The sequence below is a fragment of the Gopherus flavomarginatus genome, chromosome 1 (genome assembly GCF_025201925.1).
Source record: "Gopherus flavomarginatus isolate rGopFla2 chromosome 1, rGopFla2.mat.asm, whole genome shotgun sequence".
Classification (NCBI taxonomy): Eukaryota; Metazoa; Chordata; order Testudines; family Testudinidae; genus Gopherus; species Gopherus flavomarginatus.
The window spans coordinates 95,853,724-95,881,516 of record NC_066617.1 but is presented as its reverse complement, the minus strand read 5'-3'; the positions used below and the strand labels follow the sequence as shown (position 1 = coordinate 95,881,516).

Below are 27,793 nucleotides of genomic sequence, written 5' to 3'. Positions count from 1 at the left end.
TTAGCTAAGAACTAACAAACTCATAGCTGGAGACCAGACCAGTTCACCTGTATGTTAGTTTGCTCAAAATAGGTATTAGTCTTACAGAATGAATTTAGTGTTTAGACTCTGTGAAATGCTTGTGAGTTGCTGAAGGCGTTAATCTCACTTGCAATGCCTGTGTTCCACACCATAATAAAATATGTAAGTTTTGCTTTATAACTTAGCAAATGGCTGCTGCTGTGGACTTGTGAACCCAGGCACAGGAATCCTCCCTCCCCACATCGAGAAGGACTGTCAAAATCAGCTGGGTCAAGGAACATTGCAATACAAAGGATTGGCTAACGGCCCGGCCCTATCCCACCTTGGAAATGCCATGTGCAAGGAGGCTTGTTCTGTGGACCTGGAAGCCGAATGAATGAAATAAAACAAAGTCACAGGAAAATTTTCCATCTGTTTGGCTATCTGAACTGTCACATGGCTAGAGATCCCCAGGGCTGCCTGCTGGGTCCGCCCTGAAAGACTCTTTGAATAGACACGTCACTGCAACTCAGTCACTCTTAGATTTAGATGATAACTTATTTGCGAGTATAGGTTTGCTTGCTTGAACCTGCAAATAACTCTGTCATTTCTTTTTCCTAGTTAACAAACCTTCAGATCATTTATTACAGGATTGGCTACAGGTGTTGTCTTTCCTGTAAGATCTAGGGTACCAACTGATCTGGGTAAGTGACAGGAATAACCTGAATGTGGTGTGATTTTTTTGGTGACCATTTATCAGTAAGTCCAGTTCATCTGGGTGGCAAGATAGACTGGAGATTCTAAGGGGACTGTCTGAGACTCCATGGTAAGCCTGTTACAGTTGATACAGGAGCAGGGGAGCTGGAATGGGGGGGAGGGCTGGGGGTCGCTCCCCACAGTGGCCCAGGTTTCCTGGGTGGCTCTTACCACAGCCAGGCTTGGGCTTCCAGCCTGGCCTGGCAGCAGGGCCTCAGGGAAAAGAGAAGGAGGAGGGGGTGGAGGCACAAAGAGGGCAGGGCCTCAGGGATGAGGAGAAGAGAGGTAGGGCCACAGAGGGGGCAGAGCCTCATGCCATCCCATACACTTCTACCGAGGTTCCAGCACTCCTGGTCAGCAGTTCACATTAGATACTGGCTTGGTGCAATCTGCTTACATAACACACCACAGTTTGGGTATCTGCCCTGCTTAGCAGTCTGCCCTGAGACAGGCACTCACACTCTTGAGCCCCTCCCAACAGCATGATCGTTTCTTTGCCCATCTCTTAACCTATTGTGGGTGGTTCATTACCCCAAAAACATTAGCCGGAAGATGGCTTATTGCAGCTATGACGTGTGACTATGATGGCATCCTAGCCAACGCTGGTCTGAGCATTACGGCAGATGGCAATAACACTCAGATAACGGGAAAGGTTTTTGTGTTGATTAGTGCCCGAATGCAGCTGTGATTCAACTATTTTGGTAGGGAAAAAATCACATCCCTGACTGAAATCATTAAATCGATACAAAAACTGTGTGTAGACCAGAAATGCCTGGAAAGGGGAAGCATAAAAGTCCTGCCCTTTTTCCACACTCAGGGAAACTTGAGAAGGGGGCACCTATGGAATTGCAGGTTTTCAGCTAGTGCCCAACAACTTTCAGGTCTTAGACCAAAGCAAACCAAGTTAACTTCATTGAGAATGACATTCTTGGCTGCAAAACTGAGTTTTGTAATTACTAACCTTGATCCTTTCCTGCAGCTAACAGTTGTCTGGTGCAACGCAGGAGAGGATAGTGCAAAGTTCTTTACGATACCTCTGGACTCTCCTGATCATGTGCGCCAGTCCCATCCCCACTCCCCTGCAGTAATTTAGATTAGCCTGAAGGCCTTTCTAAATTGTGGCAGTTTTCACTAGCCATGAGAGGCAGTTACAGCAGCTGGGATTCTGCAGGGTACAGGGGAACCCTGGCCTGTGCCCCTTGGCTACAGGAAAGCATCGTGTAGGAATTGCTGTTGGATTATCCCTCTGTCCTGGCTGAACACGCTGTGGCTGGCTACACTGGCTTTGAGGCTACTTTGCACCACTCCACCAGCACAGAGTGTGCCCGATGTAAGCGAGCACCAGGGCCACTGTACCCTGGTGACAGACAGGCATTGCAGAGCACAAAGCAGAACAATTCAAAGCCATCATCAAATATTTTAGGTGCAAAATTTAACCTATTTTCAGCTATTTGTGGGATTTCTTGAGGATTGTACGCACACGTGGGAGAAAATGCCCTTCTGGGCCAAGAATTTAGGGAGAGAAAAAACCATAAGTAGTTGTTTTATGTGTATGTGAAAAACACAAGAAACGAATGCATCGTGTTCCAGCTTTTCTACAGTAACTTTCCTCAAAGCCACGTGGGCATCAGCCAATGATGCTGATGACACACTAAGAGGCACTGTGTGACAAGCAGATGAGAGTCCTTTTCTATAAGGCACTGGCGAACATGTGTCTGTAACAGTGCCTGCATTCCGAGCATTCACCTCATTACCAGAAAGATACTTATTAAAAAGAGAATTCAGAGAAAAGCCACAAAAGAGATTAGGGACTGAATGGGCTGATTCATGAGGAAAGCTAAAATGACGTAAATATATAAACAGGTCAAATATCTAAGGAAGGGGACTATGATACTGCCTGCAAGTATTTGAAAGATAAAAATGCAAAGGATAGAGGGAAATTGTTTAGGTTTGGGTGAAGGAGTAATGGATTGAGACTAAGTAATGGAGAATTTACTCTGGACACCAAGAAACAAACCCTCAGCAAGAGGTGCATCAGACTGGGGAATAGTTTCCTAGGGGAAATGATGAAAGCCTCTTTGCTGGGAATTAAAACTAGATAAAGCCCTGCGGGGCATACCACTAGAAGTTAGAGGGATGGATAAGAATAGGCCATTTCTATCTTTGATATCTATGATTCTGTAACTATAAGCAGCTGTTTTAGTTTCCGTTCTGTGAGAAATGCTAGAAAGGAAAATGAAATTGTGTGAAATGGAAATGGGACAGAAAAGGGAATAAATGTTGTTACTAAAAAGGTGAAGTTAAAACAGTTACAGGGCAAAAGTGTTGTTGGCAGCATTGTCAACATCCAATTTGATCTGGAAATTCAAAAACTCTTCCTACCACATGGTGAAAACAAGAACCAGACCCAGTTTCCCTTGACTGCAGTGTTGAAAGGTGCCAGCCTAGAAATGGGGCCTCTGGAGTTTGGCAACTACAATCACTAAACATAATATGATTTAGTTGCCTCAAGCTACATCAGTAGTTTCCTTGCAGACAGGACAAAGCATGCACTTGCAACAACTAATCCTGCAGCGGTGGTGTGTGCTCTTGTTAGCGCAGACACAGCCAGCAAGCACATCCTACAGTTGTATAGCTGGAGATTACAGGTTTGTTCACTTTTGCTGAGTCACTGTGTCTCGGTGTTCCCCTGTGGATATGGCATGTGCGCATGCGCAGTGGGGATCATCTCCTCCAGCGCTATCACATGCAGAGAATTCTACTGGACTTGGGAGTGGAATGTTGCCCTCTGGACCCTAGAGCCAGAGCAAAGCCACAGCAGATAATCTCAGAGCATTAGAGCCCCTCCTCCCCTAGGGGGACTGACTGTTACTGTGTTGGAAAAGCCCCTGCATGTAAAATAACCCCTCCAGCCCGCACCAGCTGGATTAACGAACCACCAGCCCACACCAGCTCTGTTCCACAGCCCGCTGTGCTCAGGGTGACCAAATGTCCTGATTTTACAGGGACAGTCCTGATACCCAGAGTTTTGTCTTACATAGAAACCAATTCCCCCCCACCCCTGTCCCAATTTTTCACACTTGCTATCTGGTCACCCTAGCTGTGCTCTCCAGCCCCTCTGGCACTGACCTGGGTAAAGGAGAGGTGCGGGTTGTGGAAATCGATCTGCAACATGGTCCCAATGAAAGGCAGAGAGGTCGGCCCTGGCGGGTAGCGACTCCAGCTCTTCCTGCGCTTCAGGAAATCAAATAGCAGAGCGAAGACTGTGAGGGCTATGCCCAGTGCTGGGAGGTTGTTCCCGCAGGATCGAAGCTGGGACCAGAGCCACAGGAGCAGCTCCATGATCGTTCTCCCCTTTGACCCCCCTCCGTGTTTTTAACTCTCACCCCTGCCTCTTTTCCCTGCTCCTGTTCTCTCACTCTTTGCTCTTTCTGTCTCCCTAGTTTCCTCCACTCATTCCCCTTCTCTCTCTCTTTATTTCTCAGACACCCGCCCTCCTCTGGCCAACGTCACAGCTTGGAGCTGCTTGGCCAGAATTTCTCTGTAGCCCCTCCTCTGCCTAGATAATACAAACTCGCAGGGGAGTGGTCATGAAGGGTGGCCCAGCCCCTGTAAAAGGGAAAGGCCACAGCTCCATTTCCAGCATCTGCGCCATGTAACATGAGGGAGAAAGGCGCCCCTGGAGCCTGTGTGAGATGTAAGGTTAAGTCCATATGCAAGCGTGAGTCTATCCTAGGGCTCGAATTACCCCTTGTATTCAGAAGTAGCAATCCTCTCCTAGAGTGACTACATGTCCCCAGGGCCCCGCTTCCATTTAGGCGGCCTAGGCAATCGCCTAGGGTGCCAGGATTATTGGTGGGCGGTGTTTTGCCGGAGGGGCGGCAGGCGGCTCTGGTGGAGCTGCCGCAGTTGTGGCTGCGGACGGACAGTCGGCTGCTCACACGGCTCCAGTGAACCTCCCGCAGGCACGACTGCAGTAACTTCACTGGAGCCGCGGGACCAACGCACGGGGCAGCGAAATTGCCGTGTGCCTAGGGCGCTAAAACCCCTAGCGCCGGTCCTGCATGTCCCCATTTTATAGGGACAATCCCGATATTCAGGACTTTTTCTTATATAGACTCCTACTACCTTCCCCCCTCCCCATCCAAATTTTTCACACTTGCTATCTGGTCACCCTACCTTCACCGTTTCTCCTCACTTGGTTGGTTAGTAACCAGTTTTTGCTGAGCCCCCCCAGAGATTGCTTAAAATGGGTTTAACTAGATCTGAGTCCTTCTCTTTCTTATTGGATGATTTTTACATAGAATTGAAGAGAGAACCAGCTACTGAACACTATCAGGGAGGAGGTGAGAGATGCTTCTCTCTCTCCACCTGGTCAGGTGTATATTGTGTAGTGGCTGTGCCCCAGAGGAGCCCTAGCCTCAGACTGAGCCAAACGCTAATCAAGAGATAGTGAAATTGACAAGAAAGTAGCACTCAGGAAAAAACCACCCATGGGTGCTGAGCAGCAACCAGTTTACAAGGAAGGACAGTGGACTGGGGGTAACACTGAGGGCACAGAGACACACCCTCTGCATCTTTCCACTGAGGAGACAAGCTGGCAGCATGGCTTGTCTCATGGAAGATCACAACCAAGCCTGGCTGTAAGATACTGGAAGGGTTTTGGGGGAACTTTACTTTACAAGTGAAGGGGACTGCGGAAGACTGTGTCACGGCCTAGCTAGGGTATCTTCGCTTTCTCTGCGGCCTTGCGGAAAGCCTCTGCTTGCTAAGTGGCCGGTCATTGTAGGACACGGCCTGCCAGTTATAACTTGCTTTTAACTGGTTGAAACCAGTTTGTATGGCCTTAGGCCAAAGGGCGGTCATAGCTTGTGGAAAGTCCCTTTTTGCATATGTATAAGTTGCTTTTGTATTGTGTATATATAGCTGTATGCTCCCGGTCCCGCCTTTGGACTCCGACCCAGGCTGAGCTGAGCTTCAGTGCTGGGTTCCGCGCCAAAGTGACAGCAAAGCCCAGCGTCCCCATTGCGAATGTGTCACTTTACCTTCATTAAAGCCAAAGAACTCACAGTGTGTGGGGGTCTCGTTCTTGCAGAGATTCCAAGCACGTTACATTAAGACAGAAAAGTATCTAGTTAAATAAGTCCAGGGTCTAGAAAGCATGTTAACATTTTATTTTATATGTAAACCATTTGCTTCCAATACTTCAACTTGCTACTTTTCAAATCACTGTACTTTGTTAAATAAATGTTTACTTGTTTTCACTACAAATGTGTCTGAGTGCCACATGTTTCAGTGGGAACTTGGTTGGGCCCTAAAATCTGAGAGTGAGATTGTTTATGTCCCGGGAGAGTTTCATGCAAATTGTTTATGTCCCGGGAGAGTTCCATGCTAGTTTCATGGAAGTTAGGTCCCTCAATGGCTGTTAGCCAAGATGGTCAGGTCTGCAACCCCATGCTCTGGATGTTCCTAAACCTCTGACTGCCAGATGCTGGGACTGGATGGCCAGCGATGGAACACTTGATAATTGCCCTGTTCTTTTCACTCCTTCTGAAGTATCTGACATTGGTCACAGTCGGAAGATAGGATACTGGGCTACACAGACCATTGCTCTGACTCTGTATGGCCATTCTTATGCCAATCAAAATAGATGCCACTCCAGATCCTCCAGTGGGCTAGGTGGACTAATCTGATCCTGATTTGTAGAGTTGTAAGGAATAAATTACTGGTAGATTCCTTATTTATTCCAACAATGCTCAACATACTAGCAACAGCACTAATACGCTCAGACATGAGACTCATAATAGTGCAGTTCTAATAGGTACCATCAATTTTAGCTGCCATCTGGTAGAGCATTTTGATCATATCCGCCATCCGCTGTTTCTGCTCAGGAACTTTTTCATAAAGAATGTCATGTTTTTGACTCTTCCAAAGCTTCCTGCCTGCTAAAGAGAGGGAGGGGAGGATTTCAAGGAGATGCCATATAGACAGCAACAAAACACCCCATAGACACCATTTTGTAAAACACACCGTTAGAGGGCCTTCCCTTCACACTCCTACTTCCCCGGTTCTTGTCATGCAGACAGCAAGCAGCAAAAGACCAGAAGCCCAAAGTTCAGACAAAGTGACGTTTATTGGGGTTAGTTTCCAAGCAAGCATATTCCGTAGCCCTTCACTCCAATCAGGCTTATCTCTATACGCCAATAGAATCTGTTCCCCAGTGTTCCCTTCCCAGCTCTGACACCGCAGAGCATTTACCCCGTGTCCCCATTCCCAGCTCTGACGCCGCAGAGCGTTTACCCCGTGTACCCATTCCCAGCTCTGACGTCGCAGAGCGTTTACCCCCTGTCCCCATTCCCAGCTCTGATGCTGCACAGCCTTTCCTGTGTCCCTGTTCCCCTCGCCTGAGCAAGCATGAGTCCAATTTCCCTTCCACTTCCTGCTTGACCCCGGTTTATATAGTAATATTCTTAGCTACACCTTAACAAATAATTTTACTGAAATTTTATGAACCAATCCTAACATATTGAAACATAATTCTCTAAACAATTATATCCCAGTTCCCTCATTAACTTACATCTAGCAAAATTAATTATATACAAGACAAACAATTAGAGAACCAGACAGATTAACAATAGAAAAGTGGGGGCCATAAAGATAAAACACTACAGAAATGAGGATTTCACAACCACAACCGGAGATAGGTGATTTCTTCCTGACAGGATGCTATCAAACTAAGTTCTCTTTAACCATCTTAAGATCCGTTTCTTTGTCTGGTGGTGATGGGCACTATCAGGACAGGATCATCTTCCTAACAGCCCAATACCACCTTATTTCAGTGTGACTGGTCTGGAATGTGAGAATGTGACCATTCGCTTCCCAGCTTATGGCTGCCCCTGCTGCTTAGCCAAAGGCCTTAACCTAAGAACAAGGACTCAGACTATCCTAGTGAGAGAAGGCCCATACACAGGTGAACTGTGATTTTGATTCTTTGTTTCATATCATAAGTGATAAAAATACTCCTAAGTTCTTAAAAGTATAGCTTTTACAGACAGGCCTGAATGTCTATATTCTAAACACACACACCAGACTGTCCAAGTGTTATCAGTTCATTACATTCGTTAATTAAACAATTGGGTGCCAACATAATGTACAGCACAGAACTGTTTACATTGAAGACTGAAGACCTGATCCAGTCAAGCACTTAAGCATGTGCGACAATGGAACTACTCGTGGTCATTTTAATTACTGCATTTCTGAAATCTTTTGCTCTAAATTGTCCCTTAATGTTCAGATTTTAAAACTGATTAAAACAAATATACAAGGCCCAGATCTCAGGATATGAAACCACCATTTTATGACACACCATGGGTGATGCGTAAGCGTGGAGCAGGCAAAGGTGCCATAGGACCACCTTCCCTGGGGTACAGCCTACGTTGTGGCTCCTATACCATCCCTCCATCCTTGCTGCCACTGTAAGGGGCATAGCCGGGGTGTACCAAGGCCGTTCTGATCTCCAGCTGTCAGAAAGGCCCATGGTTATTTGGTGTATTAGTCTGCTCTAAATGACATGAGGAAATCAGAACACCTCAGTCAGCCCAGGTTTGGGAGAGCACAAAGACTAGCTTTCTGTCCCCAGTTCTGAACTGCACTGTGCTCTCAACCATAGTTGAGGACCTGGGCCATGGAGACTATTTCAAACCCCACAGTATTTCTAAGTGAGAAATATGGAAAATAAACACTCAGAATTCATGCTAGGCTAGGGACTGTAGGAATAAGGGAAGTGGGGATGGGATACAGAGCCTTTCATCCCAGATCAGTGCTTCCAATCCTGCTTCTCAGACCATTGCTCAGTGGCTGAGGGGAGATGAATGAGTGGCCTCAGTCAAAGTGCTAGTAGGCTAGTTATCCACATCACCTAAACAGCTTCACAACCAGCAGGAACTTTGTTGGCATTGTCAGTAGCGAGGACAAGGACTGGGCAAGGCCCATGGAGACGTAATTCCCCTCTTGCGCAAAGAGCAGGTTCAGATCTGGGCACCCAGTATTGACAGGGGAAGGACAGTGATAAGTTTCCATCTTGTGAATCCCTGCTCTGTGGAGAACAGCAGACCCCTCAGTCTCCATTCTCAACCCAACACCTTTCTTCAGCTCTGAATTTACTACTGAAAATGTTATCATGCCTTGGCACATGGACTGACTCAGCCACCATAGTTCTTGCCATTGTACAAAGGAAACATTTTTGTACAAGTAAAGCAGAGGTGGGCAAACTATGGACCGCAGGCCATTTCTGACCTGTGGGACTATCCTGCCTGGTCCATGAGGCTAGCACCCGGTCCCTCCCCCACTGACTCCCCTCCCTCTCAGCCACACGGGCAGCGCTATGTGCAGCAGGGTTGTGCACTCCTGCCGAGCAGCACGGCAGCGTGTCTGGCTCCGGCTGGGTTGCACGGCTGCCAGACATGCTGCTTTGAGCCACACCGGAAGGGGGCCGGGCAGGGGATCCCAGGGGCAGTCAGAGGTTGGATGGGGTGGGGATTCTGGGGGCGATCAGGGGATGGGGGGATGGATAAGCTTGAGAGTCCTGGGGGTGGGCTGTCATGGGGCAGGGGCGTGGATAGGGGTCAGAGCAGTCAGGGGACTGGGAGCACCGGGGTTGGATGGGGGTGGGGTCCCAGGGGCGGTTAGGGGTGAGGGGTCCCAGGAGGGGATGGTTAGGGGAAAAGGAGCAGGGGGGGTTGGATGGGTCGGGGATTCTGAGGGGAGCCATCAGCGGGTGGAAAGTGGGAAGGGGTTCATGGGGGCGGGGGCCAGGCTGTTTGGGGAGGCACGGCCTTCCTTACCCGACCCTCCATCCAGTTTTGCAACCCCAAGTGGCCCTCGACCCAAAAAGTTTGCCCACCCTAAAATAAAGTTTATTTCACCCATTTCTCCTATGTCTGCTTCTAACCCCCATCCTGAAATCCAAATTGTGAACATGCAAGATTTTAATCCTTGACCACAGAGGTCATTATGGTGATGTCTAACAGAGGATTCTGACCCCAAGTGGCTTCCTGGGGCACTCCAAAACAAAATTATAATTGCTGCTCATAATTTACATAGTGCCTAAAGACAAGATACAGGGACCCTTTTATCCACCATGGAAATGCCACCACATCTGGAGTAAAATTGTTAAAACAATTGATATATTAGAAATGTTCAGATTCTTTTAGATTAGATTGATAAGACAACAGCTTGGAGCAATTTAGGACACACTGTCATTTTAGAGCTGTGCTGACCTCTCTTCCTCTGTCACCACAACTTTCCTCATATGTTGTTTCAGCTCTTTGCTGCCCTCACATACAGATGTCATTTTGTCCTCATGTGCAGAGTCATTTCCTGCTGCTGGTCACCCTGTTTTAAGTCCACTTTGGGAAAGAAAACCAAAAATGCTGAAGAGTAACACAAGAGACACATTGAGGACTAAGATTGATGTTTTTTTAAAAGAAGAAAATGGAGGATGGATTGAGAAGCCGTTCACCTGCAGGAGATCAGTTCCAATCCAGTCCCCCATGAGGAAGAGTAGGACCTGGTCTACACTACAATTTTAGGTTGAATTTAGCAGCGTTACCTCGATTTAACCCTAGACCTGTCCACATGGCAAACCCTTTTTTTTGACTTAAATCGATTTCTTTACTCCACCTCCGATGAGGGGATTAGCGCTGAAATCGGCCTTGCCAGGTCAAATTTGGGGTTGTATGGATGTAATTCAATGGTATTGGCCTCCGGGAGCTATCCCAGAGTGCTCTATTGTGACCGCTCTCGACAGCTTCTCTCAACTCAGATGTACTGGCTACGTAGACAGGAAAAGCGCTGAGAACTTTTGAATGTCATTTCCTCTTTGGCCAGTGTGGCGAGCTGATCTGCACAGGTGACCATGCAGAGCTCATCAGCAGAGGTGACCAAAGAGCTCCAGCATGGTACAGGATCTGATTGCTATATGGGGAGACGAATTCATGCTAGCTGAACTCCGTTCCAGTAAATGAAATGCCATAACATTTGAAAAAGTCTCCAAGGGCATGGAGGACAGAGGTTATAACAGGGACTTGCAGCAGTGCCATGTGAAAATTAAGGAGCTTAGGCAAACTTACCAAAAAACCAGAGAGGCAAACAGCTGGTCCGGGTCACAGCCCCAAACATGTCGCTTCTATGATGAGCTGCATGCCATTCTAGGGGGTGCAGCCACCACTACCCCAACCCTGTGCTTTGACTCCGTCAATGGAGTAGGACGCAACACGGAAGCAGATTTGGGGATGAGGAAGATGATGAGGAGGAGGAGGTTGAAGATAGCTCACAGCAAGGAAGCAGAGAAACTGGTTTCCCCAACAGCCAGGATCTGTTTCCTCATCCTGGACCTGGAGCCAGTAACCCGCGAACTCACCCAAAGCTGCCTCTCGGACCCTGAAGGCGGAGAAGGGACCTCTGGTGAGTGTACCTTTGTAAATATTAGACATGGTTTAAAAGTAAGCGTGTTTAATGATCAATTTGCCCTGGCATTTGCCGCCAGTACAGCTACTGGAAAAGTCTGTTAACGTGTCTGGAGATGGAGCGGAAATCCTCCAGGGATATCTCCATAAAGCTCTCCTGGATGTACTCCCAAACGCTTTGCAAAAGGTTTCTGGGGAGGGCAACTTTATTCCGTCCTCCATGGTAGGACACTTTACCATGCCAGGCCAGTAGCACATAGTCTGGAATCATTCAAACAACATCCATTCGTTATCTACCTGTGTTATCCTCAGTAGAGTGATATCATTCATGGTCACCTGGTTGAAATAGGGTGATTTTATTAAGGGGACATTCAGAGGTGCCCGTTCCTGCTGGGCTGTTTGCCTCTGGCTGAACAGAAATGTTCCCCACTGTTAGCCACATGGTGCGGGGGAGGGGTGAAGCGATCATCCCAGAGAATTGGGGGCGGGGAGTGGATTAGTTGGGTTTGTGCTGCAAGCTAACCTGCAAACCTCAGCCCCTCCTTTTAAATTGCGAATCCATTTTAAATGGCCAACCCAACGGGTGCTTGGTATGGGAAATGAGGGCACTGTTGTTTAACCTTTATAACATGTGGGAATGGTTTCAAAGAAGCCAAAAGACTGAGGCTTACCATGGCCAAATTCTTTTGCCCAGCCCTGCGTGAGTGATCTCTCACACCACACCGGCAGTACCTCCTTCAATAAGAGGCAAAATGCGACCTTGTAACGAAAGCATTTGTGCTATGCAATGTTAACAGCAAGGTTTACCGTGAAAGAGTGTACCCATTGTTCAATAAAATGTGTCTTTTTAACTACCACTCTCCCTTTTTTTTCCTCCACCAGCTGCGTATGTTTCTCCTTCACAGAGGCTAGCGAAGATTAGAAGGCAAAAAAACAACTCGGGATGAAATGTTCTCTGAGTTCATGCTGTCCTCCCGCACTGACAGAGCCCAGCAGAATGCCTGGAGGCAGACAATGTCAGAATGCAGGAAAGCACAATATGAACGTGAAGAGAGGTGGTGGGCTGAAGAGAGTAAGTGGCAGGCTGAAGATTGGTGTCAGTTTGCTGACAGAAGGTAGGAATCAGGGCTCAGGATGCTGGAGCATCAAACTCATATGGCTCCAGCATATGGTTGAGCTCCACCCAGAGGAATTGCTGCTGAATTCCCAGACAGATGAGTGTAAAAAAAAAAAGCCCCCCCCACGGCAGTCTTGATATTTTCCCCTTAACATCTGCCACCCTACAGGAGACGTATGGTGACAGTGAGCTGAGCGGGCTCCATGCTTGCCATGGTATGGCATCTGCTCAGGTAATCCAGGAAAAAAGGCAGGAAATGATTGTCTGCCATTGCTTTCATGGAGGGAGGGATGGAAGGAGAGGGGGACATGACAACATGTACCCAGAACCACCCACTACACTGTTTTTGCCACATCAGACATTGGGAGCTCAACCCAGAATTGCAATGGGTGGTGGAGACTGTGGGAACTGTGGGGTAGCTACCAACAGTGCAACGCTCTGGAAGTCAGCGCTAGCCTCGGTACTGTGGACTCAGTCCACTGAGTTAACGCACTTAGAGCATTTTGTGTAGGGACACACACAATCGACTGTATAAGAACGATTTCTAAAAATTGATTTCTATAAATTTGACATAATTTCATAGTGTAGACATACCCTAGGTAACTCAAGAGAATAGGCTATAGAGCCCTTTGCATCTAGGTTTCTGGTTCAAAATCAACCCAGGACTATAATGGTCAAACAGTCACTCTTCAATATCTTATGTGACCATAAACTGGTGGTTTCTGCCCACCTTCCAGTGGGACAGATGCTCACTTTACAGAACAAATCAAACAAACACACACACCCCACCAGGCATTTTGGTACAATCACACAGCGTGCTGACTGGATCCCACATTTGCAGTCTCTGGAGGAAAGGCAAGGACCTCAAACTCCTCTCTCCTGTTTAGAGTGGGTCTGTGTGGATTGGAGTTAGTGAGGCATATGTTCCTGCGTAAATCTTGCATTACCATTGCCCATTCTGCAGACAGAGGATTTCAGTCTAAAAGGGACTGTCAATCCGACACCTTTCATTAAGTAACACTGATCAAAAAAATAAAAGATGCAACACAGCAACAGAGATTGGGACAATGGGAGCAAGAAAACCGGCATGAGGAGAAGCAACTTGTTGACTGTGAGCAAGAGAGCAGAACAGGCACATCCTGGCCCCAAAAGTACCTTTAAGTTAGGGATAGTGTTTCTCAAACCTCTAGAAATGCTATTCTACACAGAAAGCAAACTCTAATAGATGTGATGTGTGACACTCTCCTTAGTGAGCCCAGAACCATAAGTCATTCCGTCACCTCTCTGCCATAGCCAGAGAGATCTTTGCTGGATCTTAAACTTGTGTCCTGCCACACCAGTCTGTCTGCCTTACTAGCAAACTCCTCAAGATTCTGCCAGTCTAAACCTGGTTTTGCAAATAGCATTCAGTGAACCCCAGTTCCTGAGTGCCCCAGTGACATGTCTTGGTAGCGTCTGGACCCTGTCACTGGATAATCACAGAAGTCCATCTACCTCCTGAGAGACACACCAGCTTGTTGGCTCAGCTGAGGATCCACACCCCACTTTAATATAACAGGACTCAGATGAATTTATAATAAAACATGAATAAATTTATGAATAAAGAACAGAGATTTAAGTGATATTAAGCAGAGATAATAGGAACAGAAGATGGTTACAAATAAAACAAAAGAAAAAGTGTAGACATCAGAAAGCGTGTTAACAGATTATAATCCCAGTCTGAGGCAATTTCTCCCCTACAGTCAATTCTAGGCCTCTTCAGCTCACATATCTGATGGACTCACTTTCAACAGCTTTCAAGAATACTGGCCTCTTTTCCCCTTAAGTGATGGATAGCTAAGGGTCCTCTCCCTTTCTTTTTATAGAGCCAGAACCCAGTCTGTCCCTCTAATACCCTGGGAACGACATGGCTACAACTACACAGCATACTTCTTTTTACAGTCCTGTGCAAAGTTCCCTCTCACTTTTTCCATCCATGTACCGAATGAATTTTCTTCTGTGCACCAATATTGAGGTAATGTAGAAACAAAAACCCTGGACGTAATATATATTTTTAAAATGTGACCATAGGGATAATTACAACAGGCAGGACAGGTTAGGCATTTTAGAACTCACTACACAAAGAATTAAATTTAAGCATAAGAGAGAAATATAAATTATGAAATGCATAGACCAGTCAAAAACTCAAACAGCAGCACTTTTAAAAGATTAAAATTACAGAGAATTTATGTACATTGCAGGAAATATCAAGAAGTGACAACAAAAACAATATAACAATGTGTTGGGAGGTGACTGTAAGAGAGAGAGAGAGACATACAGATAGACACACACAATGTGTGTGTGTGTGCGTGCGTGAGAGAGAGAGACACACCAGTCTGAAGCCTGCCTGTTCAGACACAGCATCAGCTGCCAGCAAGCTCTGTCCCATGTCCCACTCCTGGGCCCTGCAGAGATGAGGTACAGAGGGGCGGGGCGGGGACAGACACCTTGACATCAGAGCCCCTTCATCCCCCCAGCTCCTTTCTCTACGACAACCTTGTTTATCAGTTGCCTCCACAACATATTTTAAGACTATATTACAACACACATACATAATTCTCTATACACAACCCATACATACATCACACAATGTTATCCATGACCAGCATGTCACCAGTTCTATAGGAAACCTTACAAAACACTGTTTGGCTAAATATTTGGACATCAGTGAGTTGAGTGTGCCCTTTGCCAGTTAGCACAAAGGGGTCTTCAGGTGGTCACACCTCCCCTCTTACAGTGCTGTAGGAGGGCCAGCCACTGGGACAATTTCCAAGTCATATTCTTGGAGCCTCATGCTCCACCTCCCAGTTTGGAATTGGTGCCTTTGGTTCTATGTACCCAGATTAATGGAGATTGGCCAGTTCAAGCCTTGAACTCTCTGCTAAAGAGAGAGGACCTTAATTGTTTGATTGCCTACTCAACAGCATAGCATCCTTTTCTTGTAATTCTGTTCAGTGGGGGTCTGTATTCTGCTGCTCTCCTTTCTTCCTTGTCTCAGTATCCTGAACGAGACCATCTCATAGTCACTGCCTCTCAGGTTCCCATCCACTTTTGCTTCCCCTACTAATTCTTCCCTGTTTGTGAGCAGCAGGTCAAGAAGAGCTCTGCTAGTTGGTTCCTCCAGCACTTGCACCAGGAAATTGTCCTCTACACTTCCCAAAAATGTCCGGGATTCTCTGTGCACTGCTGTATTGCTCTCCCAGCATATATCAGGGTGATTAAAGTCTCCCATGAGAACTAGGGCCTGTGATCTAGTAACTTCTGCTAGTTGCCGGAAGAAAGAAAGGGGCTTTTGTTCCTTTCCCCTGATTGTACTGCTGCTGCACTTAAACCAATGTCTGACACATCAGTACATAGTTCAAACACTTTATCAAAATCAAGACTGGCCAGAACAGGCTTTTCAGACAGAATGTTCATTTACCTTATCAAAACCCTGTGGACAAGCTTTTGCCCACGTGACTGTGTTTGGTTTTGTCTTCTTGCACAAGCCTGTGATAGCAGACACAATGTCCCTGAACCCCTGCACAAATCAGCAGTAACAATTAACCAAACCTATGAAGGACTGGAACTCCATTTTGCTCTGGGATATAAGCCATTAACAATGGCTTCCACTTTCAAGGGGTCAGGAAAGATTTGCCTGCTCTCAACCCAGTGTCCCAAATAGGGAACTTTGGCTGCTCCAATTTCATATTTACAATACTGGATTAAGTTTAGAAGTGTGATCAACAAGGCTGATGTCATGGTGGGAGTCTGCTATAGACCACCAGACCAGGGGAATGAGGTGGACGAGGCTTTCTTCCAGCAACTAGCAGAAGTTACTAGATCACAGGCCCTAGTTCTCATGGGAGACTTTAATCACCCTGATATCTGCTGGGAGAGCAATACAGTGGTGCACAGAGAATCCCGGAAGTTTTTGGGAAGTGTAGAGGACAATTTCCTGGTGCAAGTGCTGGAGGAACCAACTAACAGCTCTTCTTGACCTGCTGCTCACAAACAGGGAAGAATTAGTAGGGGAAGCAAAAGTGGATGGGAACCTGGGAGGCAGTGACTATGAGATGGTCGCGTTCAGGATACTGAGACAAGGAAGAAAGGAGAGCAGCAGAATACAGACCCTGGACTTCAGAAAAGCAGACTTTGACTCCCTCAGGGAGCTGATGGGCAGGATCCCCTGGGAAAATAACATGAGGTGGAAAGGAGTCCAGGAGAGCTGGTTGTATTTTAAAGAATCCTTACTGAGGTTGCAGGAACAAACCATCCTGATGTGTAGGAAGAATAGTAAATATAGCAGGCGACCAGGTGGCTTAACAGTGAAATCCTTGCTGATCTTAAACGCAAAAAAGAAGCTTACAAGAAGTGGAAGACTGGACAAATGACCAGGGAGGAGTATAAAAATATTGCTCAGGCATGCAGGAGTGAAATCAGGAAGGCCAAATCACACTTGGAGTTGCAGTTAGCAAAAGATGTTAAGAGTAACAAGAAGGGTTTCTTCTGATATGTTAGCAACAAGAAGAAAGTCAAGGAAAGTGTGGGCCCCTTACTGAATGAAGGAGGCAACCTAGTGACAGAGGATGTGAAAAAGCTAATGTACTCAATGATTTTTTTGCCTCTGTCTTCACGAACAAGGTCAGCTCCCAGACTGCTGCACTGGGCAGCACAGTACGGGGAGAAGGTGACCAGCCCTCTGCAGAGAAAGAAGTGATTCGGGACTATTTAGAAAAACAGGAGGAGCACAAGTCCATGGGGCTGGATACGCTGCATCCAAGGGTGCTAAAGGAGTTGGCAGATGTGATTGCAGAGCCATTGGCCATTATCTTTGTAAACTCATGGCGAACGGGGGAGGTCCCGGGTGACTGGAAAAAAGCTAGTGTAGTGCCCATCTTTAAAAAAGGGAAGTAGGAGGATCCAGGGAACCTTTTTTTTTTTTTTTTTAACAAAAAACCAGCCAAACCTTTATTGTCTCCAAACTGAAGAGAAGGTGGATTTCGGGGGGGCTGGTGAAGGGGGTTTGATCCCAGGCAGGGAGGCGAGGGCTGTGTGTTAGGGGGCCGGGGGAGACATGCTGTGGAGACAGGGTGGGTCTCTGCGCCTTCCCCCCGATCTCACTGCACGGCCTGTTCGTTCGCGCTGCTGCTGGAGTCTTGGGGTTTCATGACGTCGGAGAGCTCTGGGGGGCTGGAGAAGGGGTCGATGCGGAGAGCCTCGAAGGAGTCATCCCCGGCTCGGAAAGCCAGGCCCACCATGGCAGGGGCCTGGGGCCGCGCCGTCTGGCTGGTGAAGCTGCAGTCTCCCAGGGTCTTGCTGTCGTCTAGCAGCTGGTCATCCTTGTAGAGCCGCTGCTCCTCGGGGGGCCGCTTGAGGATGCCCTCCACGATGCGCTTCAGCTCGTACACGGTGCTGGACTCCTTGGCGTCGGTGAAGATGGTTGTCTTGTGGTGCCGGATCATCAGGAACACATTCATCCCGGCCGCTCCCGGCTCGCCCAGACGCAGCCGCATCCACCGGCTCCGCCACCGTACAGGCCAGTCAGCCTCACCTCAATTACTGGAAAAATCATGGAGCAGGTCCTCAGGGAATCAATTCTGAAGCACTTAGAGGAGCGCAAAGTGATCAGGAACAGTCAGCATGGATTCGCCAAGGGTAAGTCATGCCTAATTAACCTAATTGCCTTCTGTGATAAGAGAACTGGCTCTGTGGGTGAGGGGAAAGCAGTAGATGTGTTATTCCTTGACTTTAGCAAAGCTTTTGATACTGTTTCCCACAGTATTCTTGCCAGCAAGTTAAAGAAGTATGGGCTGGATGATTGGACTATAAGGTGGATAGAAAGCTGGCTAGATCGTCGGGCTCAATGGGTAGTGATCAATGGCTCCATGTCTAGTTGGCAGCCGGTATCAAGTGGAGTGCCCCAAGGGTTGGTCCTGGGGCCGGTTTTGTTCAATATCTTCATTAATGATCTGGAGGATGGCGTGGACTGCACTCTCAGCAAGTTTGCAGATGACACCAAACTGGGAGGAGTGGTAGATACGCTGGAGGGTAGGGATAGGATACAGAGGGACCTAGACAAATTACAGGACTGGGTGAAAAGAAATCGGATGAGGTTCAACAAGGACAAGTGCAGAGTCCTGCACTTAGGACGGAAGAATCCCATTCACTGTTACAGACTAGGGACCGAATGGCTAGGAAGCGGTTCTGCAGAAAAGGAACTAGGGGTTACAGTGGACGAGAAGCTGGATATGAGTCAACAGTGTTCCCTTGTTGCCAAGAAGGCTACTGACATTTAGGGCTGTGTAAGTAGGGGCATTGCCAGCAGATCAAGGGATGTGATCATTCCCCATTATTCGACTTTGGTGAGGCCTCATCTGGAGTACTGTGTCCAGTTTTGGGCCCCACACTACAAGAAGGATGTGGAAAAATTGGAAAGAGTCCAGCAGAGGGCAACAAAAATGATGAGGGGCCTGGAGCACATGACTTATAAGGAGAGGCTGAGGGAACTGGGATTTTTTAATCTGCAGAAGAAAAGAATGAGGGGGGATTTGATAGCTGCTTTCAACTACCTGAAAGAGGGTTCCAAAGAGGATGGATCTAGACTGTTTTCAGTGGTACCTGATGACAGAACAAGGAGTAATGGTCTCAAGTTGCAGTGGGGGAGGTTTAGGTTGGATATTAGGAAAAACTTTTTCACTCAGAGAGTGGTGAAGCACTGGAATGGGTTACCTAGGGAGGTGGTGGAATCTCTTTCCTTGGAGGTTTTTACGGTCAGGCTTGACAAAGCCCTGGCTGGAATGATTTAGTTGGGAATTGGTCCTGCTTTGAGCAGGGGGTTGGACTAGATGACCGCCTGAAGTCCCTTCCAACCCTGATATTCTATGATTCTATGAAAATACTGTCTCACTGCACCAATACTTGGCTGTCCATTTGCGCTGCTCAAAACTCAATTTCCAGTCAGCGAGAAACTTTGACATTTTGAAAATTGTTTCCAGTTAGAATCAGAATGAAAACAAATTTCTCAGGTATTGAAATTCCCAAAAAAGTCCTGTTCTGAAAAGTTTATGTTTCAAAATGTCATTTTGAAATCTGGAAGTATGGATTCTAAGGCTGTTTTATTATATGGAGCTTTTTTATTTGTCTAGTTACATTTTATCCATAACATGTCAGTGGTAATAGTGCTCTGAATAGTACTGCTGATGCGTTACAAAATAATATAAAAATAATTAAAAATGAAGAACTGTGAAACAAACTTTTTCCAAAGTGAATAAATTTTCCCTTCAAAAGGCCACCAATGGGGAACAGTCATTAAAACCAGCATTTGTTGTCTAAAAACTGGTTCAATGAAAACATTCCCACCAGCTCTGCTGTACAGCTGTGTATGGGAACCATCGCTAAAGTGATGTAATTCTCCAATTTACACACACACCTTGGGAGGGTGTGTCCAAGTCCTAGTTTAAGGGCCCAAATGAAGAATAAGGCACTTACATTGCTGCTTTCGCAACCATTAGAGTAGTGTAAGCTAGCGTCAATGCTTTCTTTATAGTAACAAACTGATTTACAATCTCGATGTACACACGGTTCCATAGTGTATGACTGATCAACAATTAACCAACCACTCACACTGATTACAGTGAGAGGGGGATGTCACAAGCTCACATGATGTAAATGTAAAATGCTTTTCTGCTTTGCTTTTATTGTTTAGCTTTTTCTCCTTTTATAGATTGAAATCTTTCTGCAATGCAGTAAATAATAAATGCACTTCAGCTGCCACTCAAAAACTGGAAACTGATCTGGCATGAGTGCTATTCACCAACCCCCTCTGCCAGTCAATGAAAGGCATCTGTCACTCTGGCACTTACCTCAGTTAAAGCCAGGCGAGGACACTGGAAATTCACCTGCAGCAAGTTCCCAACGAAAGGGAAGGAGACAGGACCCGGGGGGTAGTTTTTCCATCTTTTTCTGCGCTTCCTGTGATCGAAAACCAGGATAAAGACAGCAAAAGAGAGGCCAAGTGTTACCTCACTCTTTCCCCCAGTAAGTTTTTTCCCTTTCCCTTCCAACAATTTCCTTCTGCCTCTTTCACCTTCTCCCAGTCTGTCTTTCAGTTTCTTTCTCCTACATTCCCCCTCTCACTCCTCCCATCCCTCTCTTCCTTTCCCTCTCTTTTTCTATCTATTTCTCTAGCTATTCTATTCTAGTCACACCCTCTCTTCTAATAACAAAGTGCCATAAGTCTGCACAGGACTTTACAAACAGCAAAGTGCCGGGCTCTGTAGTTATTGTTTCTCTTCAGCTCCTCCCCAGACCTCATAGGAGTGGTGAGGAAGGTGTGCCTGTCCCCATTTCACACAGGCTATAATTTTACGCAAAATCTGTAGGAGTCGTCGCAGGTGGGAGCCAATCTCATGATATTGGAGTCAAAAAATGTACTGGTGAGGGCTCTTGATACCGTCCCACTCCCTCCACCGCTCCACTTGAGCAATAGAATTATAGCAGGCAAATTAGCTAGAAAGGAAGAGGTTTGACTGGTTTTGTTACTTCTGACATCACTATCTAGGGTTTGTTTGTTTCTTCTTTAAATATATGGCTGCTCTAACTGTTTCTAACCATCACAATGACACTACTTAAGAAGGATTTGAGTCGTCCATGACTGGAATTATAACAATTAGACATCAATCATTAAGAATATAACTTAATTACAACCTAATTTCTTCAATATTGTTTATGCATGTGTTTTCTAGGAGATTTAACCACACAGAACTGTCTGTCTTACTCTGTCATCGGGATCGCTCAGTCAAAGACAAGATGAGCCAAGTGCAGCATTTCTTAAAAGCTCACTTTTGATTGATTTTAACGCTAACTAATTAACAATTTGACCTGTAAATCCTCAGGGAAGACAGTCAGTAGGGAAAGAAGGAAGGTAACAGTCAGCTCTCTGCTGTCATCTGCTGGAGACCAAGGGGCATGTACTGAGCAAGGCAGCACCATATTTATATATTAGCTTCAGGTAATTTGGGGACATAGGGGTATAATTTGGCTGAGCTTTGTACTTGCGGACCATATTTTGCGGATTACTCTGGCGGGAACCATCTGGGCAAATCCTGAACAATGACTGAGTAGAGGCTCACTCTAAAGAAGACTTATGTTTGTCGAGGTCTGGTAAGAGTCCTTGAACAGAAGGAGCCCAAGTTCCGGAAAAAAGAGAGATTGTCTGTTCTTGGTTAATTTCTGGGAATGCTTCCACAGGGGGTAAGAACTCTTATGGGACTGTTAGATCCCTGATTCCCCCAATACCTTAAAAAAACAAAACAAAACTGAGCTGAAAGCTACCGTTGCCTGACGGGGCAGAGCTCAGCAGTGCTTCTAGTCATCAAGCAAGTGGAAGACAGAACCATTCTGCAGTTCTGGTCACCTGGCCAGCAGTGAGTGCAGCAAAGTGGCAATGGGTCTCACCTACAACTTGCAAGCAGACTGAGAGCTGCTGTGTGGACTATGGTGGAAGCAGAGGAATTTACAGCATCCGTCTACTCTGGTCTAAAGACTTTGGTGAGGTCTCCCTGTCCTAGCTACTGAAACTGTTATAGCAGGAGGTGGCAGAGCAAGCAGGAATGGATTCGCCTATCAAAGGTGCCTAGATTGGATATAGGGACCCAGATTATTGGGTGGAGACTTGAGCCAAAATTAAGCAAATAGTCTAGAAAGAAGGCACTGGCCCGTGCTGCTGCCAACGCCTTTGGCCAAAGGGTTACAGTACTCAGTGCCATAGATTTGGGGACGATACATTGTACTCCTCGTACATAGCAAAGAGGTTTAGCTTTTAGCTTTAAACTTTAAAGTTCTGCTTTAAGCATGAAACTCAACTCATTCTTAACTATGGAGTTACAACCTGGGAATCCTAGACCTACTGAAGTCAAGGTCAACCCCCCATTGATTTCATAGGTCAGGGTTTTGCTGTAAACTTCCATAATAAACATAAGAGCTTCCATATGACAGTTCTGGTGAGCCTGCATTTTGTGAACTCGTGTAGCACCCATGAAGCATGACACCATAACCAGAGCTAGCACAGAAGCCAACACACAAAACTACTCAAGGTTATGGAGAAGGGTTTGCCTTTGGGGACCTTGCTTGCTCAACTTGTCTTGCAATATCACTGAATACAGGCTGAGGAGAATGGAATGGGCTGGAAACACAGCAAAAGCATTGCAGTCAGACTTTGGATGCACAAGGCACTTCAAGGCTGGAAGGTTTATTTGTTTATTTTATTATTCAGTGTTCCTGGAATGCTAATTGGACCTTTAAATAACCAAAAACAGCAACAATAATAAGAAGCACTAGATGTGCACCAACCGTCTCCAGGAACGCCGGCTCCATGTGTGCTTAAGGATGACAGTCATCACTATTGGATCCAGAACAGGGCCCCAAGACTGGTAGGACTGAATTTTGAGACCCAGAATATCCAGTGTTGACTGCAGAACTTCAGAATGAGACCTCCACAGTGAGCTGTCCCCGATATCCAATTGCCACCGAAAAGCATGGACATTGGCCCATGGGAGCTGACTAACCAGGGTAGCTGCTGGACATTTGGACTGGGAAGTCCACAGTGGGTGCTGGTGTAATGGAGGTGGGCGTAACTATACAGAGTGCACCCAGAGGGATGTGACCAGTGTGGCTGAGATCATAGAAGGATACAACTGGGCATCCACAACTGGGCCTGAGCTACTGACGGAACCCATGTGTCCATTCAGTGCTGCCTTTCCTGCATCAGAGCTGGATTTAGGAGCAGGCAACCCAGGCGATCCCAACATGCACATTTATCATCTTATATGACAGGGATAACTCCTGCATGCAAATCGTGCATCCAAGTCGTGAAATGGGTTACAAGTGCAATAAAAAATAAGGTATTCAAAAGTTTAACAAATTGGAGGGGAATTTTTTTGAAGGAGTGGTGGGGGAGGGCGCCAAAGACATTCCTCACCTGGGACGCCATTTGATCCAGGGCTGGTCCTGCCAACAACATTACAATACAGAGTTATATACCTAGTGCAGAGGCCCCTTATCCCACAATTCCTCCTCCTTCAGCTACATTGGCTTATTGCCATATCTGGATTCTGGGACTCCCCAGACAGACCTGGAAATTCTAGAAAGGCTTTGGTTATTGCCCAGTCCAAATTCTCCCTCTGGTGCCCCTGTTTCTCCTCCTTCACTACAGCAATTCACAGAGCCTCTGCGCTGCTAGTAACACTGTAGGTTGCATCCATTAATTGCTTCCACTGTCATTATTCTATGTCAAGTATCAGAGGGTAGCCGTGTTAGTCTGGATCTGTAAAAGCAGCAAAGAATCCTGTGGCACCTTATAGACTAACAGACGTTTTGGAGCATGAGCTTTCGTGGGTGAATACCCACTTCCTCAGATGCATGTCACATGCATCTGAGGAAGTGGGTATTCACCCACGAAAGCTCATGCTCCAAAACGTCTGTTAGTCTATAAGGTGCCACAGGATTCTTTGCTGATTATTCTATGTTTCTTTCATCTGCTGTTCCAGCCCTGTGGCTAGTCACCATGCATAAGGCTGCGAGTCTGTCACGAATTCCATGACTTTCCGTGATCTGCCTAAGTTCTGCAGTGGCTGATGCTGGTCCAGTGGCTGCCTGAGCCGGGCAGTCTCTGGGCCAGCAGCAGCAGTTTGGGTGTGTGGGAGGGGGCTTAGGGCTAGGGGTATGGGGTGGGGAGAGTGCTTGCTGGGGTGGGGGACTCCCCTGCAGATCCTAGGCAATAGAGGGGTGGGGATGGGGGTCTTTGCACTGCATGCTGATGGCACCTGTAGGCCCCACCCCCACATCTCCAATTGGCTGTGGTTCCCGGCCAATGGAACCGGTGACAGCTGGTACTTGTGGCGGGAGCAGTGGAGAAGCCCCTGCCCTCGCCCCTACTTCTGGTGACTAGGAGCTGCAGGGATGCAGAGCCGAGTAGGGAGTCCCACCAACCCTCCCTCCCCCAGTACCAGCAGGGATCCAGAGTCACCTCCCCCAGCACCTGCAGCACCCCCGGCCTTAAACTCAGCTGGAGAGCTGCATCACTGAAGACCCGCTGAGAGAACCATTGGCTAGGGGGGAGGGACTCACGAGAGGAGCATGCCACCCCGAAAAAAACTGGGATCGCAAGCATATTGGCCAGAGAAAAGGGAGCACTCATGAGAGCTGGGTGCTGATCCCATTACTCATAGTTAGAAATGTTACTGTATGCTGGTAAACTTTACTGCATTGGAGGCAATGTGTTCCATTCGCAGGGCAGGAAGTACTCTGCATTAGTCAGTAGTACCCTAATGAAGGACTAGTCTTAAGGGAGTCCAAAGGGAATACGGTCTCATCCATGACAGGCAAATGTCAGCTGCAACAGGGGAGTATCCAAACAAGTAGGGATGAACAGAGGGATCCGTAAGACTCCCAGATGGAAACACACAACTTAAAGGGGTGAGGGAAACCACTCCTCCTGCCAAAAAAAAGTTTGGGGTTATTACATTGTCTTTATTTTTTTTCCAGGGTAAAACCTAAATTCTCTTTCCACCTGAAAGCACCAACCATCCTTAGTAAGTGATTTTATTGTTTCTATTAGCATAGTACCTGGAAGTCTCTTTGTGCTGGGCACTGTACATATATACAGTAGGAGACCATCCCAGCCCTGAAGAGTTTACATTCTAAACAGGCAAGGCAGATACAGTGGAACAAAGGAAATATTATCATCATCATCTCCCTGTTACAGTTTGATAACAGTCTACTCCATTTCTCCAGGCTGTGTGGCTGGGCGGTCTGTGGGTGGACAGGTGGCTTGGCTGAAGTGCTGATGTGTGCTGGCTAGTCTCTGCTTTCTACAGCCTAGACAGGGCTATGGGAAACTACGTGTTTAAACCAATTTTAGCAGCGTTAAACCGATTTAATGCCGCACTTGTCCACACTACGAGGCCCTTTATATCGATATAAAGGGCTCTTTAAATCGGTTTCTCTACTCCTCCCCAACGAGAGGAGTAGCGCTGAAATCGGTATTACCATATCGGATTAGGGTTAGTGTGGCCGCAAATCGATGGTATTGACCTCCGGGCGGTATCCCACAGTGCACCACTGTGACCGCTCTGGACAGCAATCTGAACTCGGATGCAGTGGCCAGGTTGACAGGAAAAGCCCCACGAAGTTTTGAATTTCATTTCCTGTTTGCCCAGTGTGGAGCTCTGATCAGCACGGGTGGTGATGCAGTCCCAAATCCAAAAAGAGCTCCAGCATGGACCGTACGGGAGATACTGGATCTGATCGTTGTATGGGGAGACAAATCTGTTCTATCAGAGCTCCGTTACAGAAGACAAAGTGCCAAAGCGTTTGAAAAAAATCACCAAGCTACACAGTGCTGCATGACAAGCGTAACGGAAAGCCAAAGAATCAAATGGACGCTCATGGAGGGAGGGAGGGGGTACTGAGGACTCCAGCTATCCCAGTGTCCACAGCAGTCTCCGAAAAGTATTTGAATTCTTGGCTGAGCTCCCAATGCCCGTAGGTTCAAACACATTGTCCGGCATGGTTCAGGGTATAGCTCGTCAGGGGATAGCTCCCTCCCCTCCACGTGAAAGAAAAGGGGAAAATATCGTTTCTTGACTTTTTTTTAATGTCACCCTATGTGTACTGAATGCTGCTGGTAGATGCAATACTGTGGCAGTAAAGAGCAGCATCCGCTCTTCTTCCCTCCCCAGTGGCAGACGGTACAATATGCTTGATAGCTGCTGAGTACTACTGGCTGGCCTCAGGAGTGGCTGGCCGGGGGCACCTGGGTAAAAATAGGAATGATTCCTGGTCATTCCCAGTAGATGGGACAGAACGGCTGGTAACCGTCTTCATCATAGTAACTGGGGGCTGAGCTCCATCAGCCCCCTCCCTTTCATGTGTAAAGAAAAGATTCTGTACTGCCTGGACTATCATAGCAGCGGGATGCTGGGCTCCTCTCCCCCACACCGCTTGATGTCCTGCCTGGACTATCATAGCAGCTGGAGGCTGCCTCCTCCACATTTTCTCTCACTAACAAGTCAGTGTTTCTTATTCCTGCATTCTTTATAATTTCATGACACAAATGGGGGGGACACTGCCACGGTAGCCCAGGAAGGTTGGGGGAGGAGGGAAGCAATGGGTGGGGTTGTTGCAGGGGCACCTCCCGTGAATGGCATCATTTCTGTGGGATCTGACACGGAGTGGCTATGCTCTCTGGTTCTCTGATACACTGGTTCTCTGGTACACTTGCCCCATATTCTAGGCAGGACTGACTCTATTTTTAGATACCATAAAGGAGGGATTGACTTGGGGAGTCATTCCCATTTTTGCCTTTGCGCCCCCGGCCGACCTCAGCCAGGGGCACCCATAATAGCAGCAGACGGTACAGAACGACAGATAACCGTCATCTCATTGCCAATTTACAATGGCAGCAGACGGTACAGAATGACTGATAACCGTCTCTGCTATCATGCAAAAGCAAATGAATGCTGCTATGTAGTGCTGCAGTACCGCCTCTGTCAGCGGCATCCAGTACACATACGGTGACAGTGACAAAAGGAAAAAAAGGCTCCATGGTTGCCATGCTATGGCGTCTGCGAAGGCAATCCAGGGAAAAAGGGCGCGAAATGATTGTCTGCTGTTGCTTTCCCGGAGGAAGGAATGAGTGACGACATTTACCCAGAACCACCCGCGACAATGATTTTTGCCCCATCAGCCACTGAGATCTCAACCCAGAATTCCAAGGGGAGGGGGAGACTGCGGGAACTATGGGATAACTATGGGATAGCTACCCACAGTGCAATGCTCCAGAAATCGATGCTAGCCTCAATACATGGACGCACACCGCCGAATTAATGTGCTTAGTGTGGCTGCGTGCACTCGACTTTATACAATCTGTTTTACAAAACCGGTTTATGTAAAATCGGAATTATCCCGTAGTGTAGACATACCCTCGGTGTAAATTAGCTGCTTTCCTTTGGGAACAAGAGGCTTTTAGGTTAAAAACAACTTTTTTGTCTGAACTATTCATAATCTAGCCAACAGCGAATGTGATCTGCTCCCTACCTTACATCACAATTCACTCTGCAATTCCCCAAGCAAAATAACCACACCCTCATCCCTTGATGTCTAGTCATGCAGCCCACGTCTCCTTTCTCACAGTAACATAGAGCGTGTACTTGAGATGAGGCACTAGAGGCAAGTAATTTTCAAGAACTAAAGAGACAGGAAGTAATAAACATTAAAGAATAAAAGATTCCTCTTTTTATTCACATAATTTTACTATTTTGCATACAATACACAGATTATAACAATTCTTTGCAAGGCCAAATTACAGGGTTATCGTGCACAAAACACAATATTTTGAGACAGTTTAGTGGCAATTCCTCCTATAGCCGCTTGA

The 27,793-nt window shown here is 47.0% G+C and overlaps 2 protein-coding genes across 4 annotated transcripts in view; both read right to left on the bottom strand.

The window, feature by feature from the left end:
• The window catches only part of LOC127051675 (cytochrome P450 2D17-like), a 204,937-nt gene that overhangs the window by 103,630 nt on the left and 73,514 nt on the right, over positions 1-27,793 (bottom strand). Inside the window, exons 1-2 of one of the 3 annotated variants that reach the window (XM_050954330.1) lie at positions 4,143-4,254; positions 3,886-3,990 (exon numbers count right to left, since the gene is read on the bottom strand). In XM_050954330.1, the coding sequence (XP_050810287.1) occupies positions 3,886-3,930 (45 nt within the window). In that variant the 5' untranslated portion in view covers positions 3,931-3,990; positions 4,143-4,254. Of the gene's footprint in view, positions 1-3,885; positions 4,122-4,142; positions 4,255-27,793 lie in introns of those variants that run through there. The other 2 variants (XM_050954318.1, XM_050954299.1) reach the window with 2 other exon arrangements.
• Positions 17,291-17,880, bottom strand: LOC127052114 (elongin-B-like). Its single transcript, XM_050955433.1, has one exon. It carries the CDS (start codon positions 17,871-17,873, stop codon positions 17,478-17,480), a length of 396 nt encoding a protein of 131 aa, XP_050811390.1. The 5' UTR covers positions 17,874-17,880; the 3' UTR covers positions 17,291-17,477.